The sequence below is a fragment of the Sceloporus undulatus genome, unplaced genomic scaffold (genome assembly GCF_019175285.1).
Source record: "Sceloporus undulatus isolate JIND9_A2432 ecotype Alabama unplaced genomic scaffold, SceUnd_v1.1 scaffold_640, whole genome shotgun sequence".
Taxonomy (NCBI): Eukaryota; Metazoa; Chordata; class Lepidosauria; order Squamata; family Phrynosomatidae; genus Sceloporus; species Sceloporus undulatus.
Window position 1 is genome coordinate 1 of NW_024803560.1, and position 7,169 is coordinate 7,169.

The 7,169-nt window shown below is 39.2% G+C and overlaps 1 protein-coding gene across 1 annotated transcript; it reads right to left on the bottom strand.

Moving 5' to 3' along the window:
• Positions 1 to 488: 488 nt before the first annotated feature.
• On the bottom strand, positions 489 to 6,518 carry LOC121917767 (high affinity cAMP-specific and IBMX-insensitive 3',5'-cyclic phosphodiesterase 8A-like; the record flags this gene model as incomplete). The annotated part of the gene is made up of 4 exons (XM_042443889.1): positions 489 to 1,266; positions 2,675 to 2,842; positions 5,371 to 5,503; positions 6,226 to 6,518. Coding segments are annotated over 4 exons (768 nt in total), but the record flags the coding sequence as incomplete, so codon positions are not given.
• Positions 6,519 to 7,169: the final 651 nt, after the last annotated feature.

Here is a 7,169-nt window from a genome sequence, read left to right on the forward strand (position 1 = left end):
CCGTGATTCTACTTTAAGAATTCTCACCCAGAGTGCTTCAGTGCCTCAACAAACTACAAACACTAGAATTCCACAGGGTGCATCCATGACACTTAAAGTGGAATCACAATGCTCTAACTATGAAGTGTGAAAGGGCAGCTGGTGCTCTTCAGATGTGTTGAAGTATGAGACAGGTAGAGCCGCTTCTCTGCCCTCTTCTGGGTTCAGTGTATCATAGCCCTTAAAATGTTGTGAAAGAATGTGGACAGAAGGACTGGAAAACCAATTTTGCTGTTACACACACAGCTAGTGTAAGTTCTGCCCAACTAAGGAGACCACCAAATGATGGCCATCAAGTGAGACTGCTTTCAAAAGAGGATAAGACAAATCCATGGAGGTTAATACTATTAATGGAAAATAGACAGCTACTAAGCATGGTGGTTTTATGTTCTCCTCAAGAGAGCTGCTGGGAATGAGCAAGTTGGCTGCTGTGGGAAACAAAGTGCAGGGCTGGTAAAGCCTGGATAATCCCGCAGGGCCCTTATTGCATTCTTAACCATTCTATTTGGCTCCTAAAGAGAGTGAATTAAACTGGATGAGTCTAAAGGTTCCAGCCTACTAGAACAAGGAAGGGAGTCCTCCACATCTGCTTCATTATGATGTGAAATCATGCCATATACTCTTGAACTGAGCTGGAAAAAAGTTATTTATCTGGGTTAAAACTCCCCAAATCACACAATCAATCAGCACAGCTACTAAAATTTTGGGAGTTTGGGTCCAGTAAAGCAACTTTCTCAATCTTTGTGCTTGACTTTCTACTGCAAGCAAGACCAAGGTATTTTGCCCTTTGAAGCAAAGGACAGGATCCCACTATCTTGTCCAAAGGAGACCACATTGGCAGCTGAATTTTTGCATCAGTGCTGGTGATGAGACAATGCCCTCCAAGACACTTAAAGGCAGAATATTTTAGGAAGTGTGGGACAGCCTATGAAGTACACCCACTCTATCTTCTAACAGAGGGAATGGCTGGGAAGAATCAAGAGGTATGGTCAGGATTCTGTTACTGTTGTCCCCCACCAGCATCTGCCACTTGAGGCAGTTGGCCGACCCTTCCTAATGGGGGATCCCAGTTAGAAGTAGATGAAGAGACAGCTTACCATCCCAAGCGTCAAACATGTCAGTGATGAAATAATCAATGAACGATATTTGTGACTTGGGGATACTACAAGTATTTCTGTCAAAAACTGGCATCACAACTGGCAAGCCTTGCCTTTTCTCTTCATCTGTCTGCAAAAAAGAGAAATAAAAAAGCAGCTTTAATAATAATAATAATAATAATAATCAGGAATTCAGTATTGTAATTACAGAATTGCAACAGGGATCTTGCTTCTGATCACTGCACTGGAGATCACTGGAAGGAGGGTGGTGAAAATGTCAGTACCCCAACTGATAGTAGAACCGACCTCCATCTCATGCAGCATGTGCTGCCCAGTAAAACAGGACTAAGGTCAGGAATTGATAATTGCTTATATATATTTAACTAAGTAGCTGATGTAGGATTTTAGATCTTAGCCATTATTGCTATTATATTTTATTAAAATATCTCCAACTCCAATCATGAGATCTTAGAGCAGCATATAAATAAAATAAGATAGTATTGTAAATGTGCTCTCCTACAGTGCAACCTTCTCATCTGTGGTGGCTCACTTCTGGGGGGGCCCTGTGAATGGGTGGAAATGATGAAGCTCAAGCCCATATTAGTCAATGAGTGGCAACATGAGCTTACCCATGCTGCGTGGCTGCCTGCATGTACTGCCTTTGACTAATAAAGTCTTCAATTTATTTATCTGTTTAAAAGCTGCACTCTCAGCTGACAAACTGACACCCCAGTGGTATACAAAATCAGTCTAAAATGAAATAACCATGATTCATAAAAGGGGCACCATTCAAAACAATACATCATTAAAGCAATAAGTCTTTAAATTACAGACAGAATAGTTTCAAAAACAAACCTACAGAGAATTGAAAATAGGTGCTTGCAATTGATCACTAAAAAGGCAGGGAGCACCACCTGTTTCCAACATCTCATGATAAGTTCAGATGCAAAATGCATGCAAAAGAATGCAGTCCAATTTCTTTGTATTTTTTCTCACATGCACACTACAATGCAACCCTCTTTCACCCAGATGTTTCCTTTTTTCATTAAAAGTTATTAATTTAAAAACATAATGAAATGCTATGTCATTCATCTATAAACCCAAACATTCCCAGAATGCATCCATACCTCAATTACAACACACTGAATACAGTACAACAACAAATAAAACGTTAACAACATTTTTAACTTTTACTGATGCATTTTAGTTTGTATTGGTTTTATATGCGTTAATGTTATGAGTTGTGTTATTTGTTGTTATTCTGCACTCAACACACAGGGTAATAAATTGTTATTGTTGCATTGTTGCTGTTGTTGTCATTGTTGTTGTGACTGTTGTTATTAAAATCCCAACTGGGAGTTTTTATTAAAACATGTAATTCATGGGAAAATATATTGCCTCTCAAGTTACTGTGAGAATAGCTAAATTCCATGGGAACAAATGGGTCCGAAAAGGGTAACAGATGATGTCATAGTCCCTGCTAATAAAAAAGGTTGCAACTTGACACTTTTACATCACAGCTCTTGTATCTTACCCACCTGTGCAAAATATTCCTCAGAGATGCGACCTGCCCACTCAATGCACTGTTCCAGAGGCCGACACGGGTTGGAGACATCAGCGCACTTAATTAGCATCCGCTTGATCAGGATTCGATTTTCAGGAGATGTGAGGACATTTTTGAGGGAATCACTATCTCCATTTGCACCCTTGTGAAATTAAATTAAAGTTTACAAATGTAAATCGTTATCATCATCATCATCATCTGTGAAGAATTTTATTTTATTTATCCTTTACATTTATCCCTATTGAAATTAATTTTGTTAGATTTAGCCTAGCTCTACAACTCATTAAGGTAATTTGAATCCAGCTTCTGTCCTATTCCATCATCCAAGTAGTTTATAAAGATGTTGCGTCACACCAGGATCAGATGGAGTCCTGAGGCTCCCCACTAGTAGCTTCTCTTCAGGATGAGAAGAACCATGGGTTGAACTCTTTGAGTTCAACCACTTGCAACCCACATAACAATAGCATTATCTAGCCCACATTTTCTCATCTTGTCTGTAAGAATTTCATGGGAGACTTTGTAAAAAGGATCCTACCAAAATCAAGGAAATCGTTCACATTATTTCCCAGAACAGATATAAGATTAGACTGACATGATTTATTTTTGAAAAGCCCATGCTGGCTTTCAGCAGTCACAGAACTCTTTTCTAAGTGCTCTCACACTTTTTAGCTATCTGCGCTACAGCCTTTCCTGGTATTGATAACAATGACACATTATTAGTTAGACGGGTGGAAGATGGAGGTACATCCTTATGAAGGTGCAGAACTTCACACATACATGGGCACAAGGGGGGACCTGAAAACAGTGGTAGCAAAAGTCATTAAATGAGACACCCTGTCATTATGAAAAGTACCTCTCAGGTTTCAGGGCATTTTCATCCTTCTGTTTGGTTTCACTGTTTTTTTTTTTTTGTTTGTTTTTTGGCTAAGTGGATGTGAATATCTGTATGCATTTATGATGTAGTTTTTATTTGTGCTGCAATGAATCTCTGATTTTAAGATACCACAATACTGAGGAGATGGAGTGTAACCTTACACTGCTGGGTTAATACAGTGGTTGTGCAGTGCTGCCTAATTGGTGAATTGTGATGTTGTACAACCAAATCACAGAGTTGGAAGAGACCACTTAAATATGCATATTCATGTGCCACGTCCATCTGTGTACAATGAACAACACACACGGCAACACTGCACATCCACGCTCAGTGTGAAATTGTGCACAACAGCAGTGCCTGTGCACCCCTGCTTCAGCAACTCTTGAACTAAGTATGGATGTTCCACAATGGACAAAAATGTTCAGCTGCTTCCAGAGGGAAACACAAAATGTTCAGAGACCAACCATATATTTTTTGCAAGTGCTACAATTAAAAGTGGCCAAAACCAGCCAGTTCTCTCTTCTACTACTTTTTCCACACATTTTAAAAAACCCGTCAATTGAATGCTTGAAGGAAGGTTTTTTTCCCCTTTCTTTTTCATGTATGTTTATGGGGAGAAAGTGTGATTTCAAAGAGCACTAATAACTAGGGAGGCAGCTGTTCTTGATAAATTAAACTATCACACAAAGCTTTGAAGGTATATGACAGAATCCAGACATTGACTCTGGTATCCAAATTCCCATCCCATGCTCGGCTTCCCCATTTGATCATATTTTCAAATGGTGTCTCAATGAGATTCCCATTGTTCATCAGGGACCAACTGCTGGGTTGGCCAAAGGAAATTGGTGCTTCAGTTCTTGTTTCGCTCACTTCAAAATACTTGGAGCCAATCCAATTTGAGGCTGAATAAATGGAAAGATCTCAAGGGAAGCTCAAAGAAGCCCTTTGTGCGAATATAAAAACAGCCACCTCCTGCATGGAATCATACAAAGAACTACAAACTACTTCTGCTCACTATGAAAAAGTAAACAATGTATTAAGGGAAAAATAGAACAGCTAGGGACTCAATTTCCAGTAATTTTTTTGTGCGCATGTGTGTGTATGTGGGGGTAATTCAGCAGTGTCCATTTCTTTTTCATCACAAGGAGAGAAATTTCTCCCTGCTGGGAGGCTGGATTATCAAACTAGTGCAAAACCAATTGGAAATTGGCAAGCTACTTGTTGGGAGATGCCAAATCTCCCTTCTCAACAACTCCAAATGTTGAAATAATTTCCTCAGTCACTGGTGACAGGGATGAATGGGTATACAGGAGGAAAGATATAAAAATTTCACTTCCTTCAAAGGCATTGCAGAGCAGGGAAAATTGAAAGGAATGAAAATAATGACCCAGGGACAAATGTAGTTCAAATTACCACTCAATTCTTGGCCAAGCAGTGCTTCATACACCAATATGAACATATTGACATATGCAAGTTTCATGTGTGTTTGCAAAATGATAATGTAATACATTTATATATGCCACTAGACACTACCAAAGTAGAGAAGAGAGAAGTGGTTGAGACAGAGCAGTGGTGCAGATAGGTAGTTTTCCATATGCATTTAGATCACATGAACGGCATTTTACGAATGGCGAAAAGGCCCATGGCTCAATGTCAGAAAATACCCTTTAGAAATTACCAGATGTAATGCCTGAAACCCAGGATAGGCCATGCTAGTCAATGCAAAGTAATGTATTTCCACATAAGTAATTAATCTCCACCAGTAGCTGCTTTTGCTTCTTTAAAGGGACTCTTACCCCATTCTCTTCGAGGGCAGCCAACGGTTTGTTGATGCTGTTGACAAACTTGTTGACATGCTCAAAGTGCTTGGTCATTTCTGTGGCCAGGACCATGTCAATAATGGCTTGTCGGAGGGTTCGATATTCATTTCTGCGTAAAGAAGGAGTGGAGGAAATGCTTAGGAAGACATGCTCAAGGTTATTTAGTCCTTCTAAATAAGAGGATAGGAGTATCAAAAGACAGAGCCTCACAGAAACATCTTCACAAAACAATCTGTAAAATTCTTAACATCTCTTATGAATTTATTCCAGAGATATACCTCCTTAACATGATCTATAAAACACAAATAGGCAACAGGAATAAATACTGGAAAATGTTTTTGTATATGACCTCCACAGGCAGAATACCTCTAGCACAAAAATGGAAGATGGCAGAAGTTCCAGCTATTGAAGACTGGATGATAAAGATGACGAAGGCTATCAAGATGGATAAATTGACAAGAATTATTGAAGGAGAATCTCACAAAACACCTGAACAAGGATGGCAGATATTCCTCAATTATTGTGAAAAATACCTGGGGCTGTGATAATCAGATACACCAGTATAGAATACAAATAAACTAACCTTAACATGAGATAACATGAAAGTCATTTTACAAACATGTACCAACTAAGTTATTTTGTGAGAACATCCAAAACATTTCCCCAAAGTTCCAGATGTGCCCACGGCCACCTGAAAAGGTGTGAACTCCACATATTCTACATTTCATTTGTTTTTTCTATATTACTGTGAATTTTAATGTTGTTTTAAGATACAAAGAGACTGTTGTTTTGGCATATAACCACTTCTTAAAATAAACAACAACAACTCACCGCTCCATGTTTTTAAAAATATTGCACTTATCATCTCGTATGGTGATCTGGAAGGCCAAAGCTGCATGATGACTTTCCAACACAGCAGTGTCATTATATAAAATGGCAAGTTCGCTTCCTGCATTGCACAGAAATGAATTTGTTCGACCTGGATGATCCACATCGTGAACAGTGGCAGCTATCAATGCAGCAACTTCATCAATGGGATCCAGAGTTTGCTGAGGGGGAAAGGACAGAAGAATATTTACAATATCTGCAGTACAGTTAAAACACCACTGTTCACTTGTCCAGTGCTAGAATATCCCAAGCAAAGGGATCTTGTAACACCTTTGATATTAGCTGTACGAAAAAGGTTGTAGCATAAGTTTTCATAGGCCCGAAACAGACAGGACAAAAAGAGCAGCTTCCAACCACTTTGGGATCGGGGCATGCAGACAACACATGCCCCCAGAGCGGGCAGAAGTTGCTCCAAGACCACTTCAGGCATCCCAAAGCCACCGGAAAAAGGAACACTAAAAAAGCGCACCTCGCTGGCGGCTTCAGACTGTAGCAGCAGTCCACTTTGCATCTCCTTTCTAGCTTTTTGTTTTTCTTTATTCAGTTTGCCATCACAACATTTCTTCTTACATTTTTTGAATATTTTCAAGCCATGGATAGTTAAGGTGAAAACTTCTTTCAGACAGTTAATCTCAAATATGCTACAAAATCCTTTTGTATACTGATATGCCAGACCAACGTAATTATATCTCTTAGGAGTTTATCACACTGGGGCTGATTGCAACATTAAAGAGAGATTTAAGCGCATTTAAAGCATCCCGCAAATGAAGCGGAAATGGCGAGTAATTGTGCGAATGATTATCACATGCAATTGCGCAAATAAAGTGATATCAGAAATGTATTGTCGCTGAAATCCTGAAAGTAAAAAGATGCACATTAATGCTTCT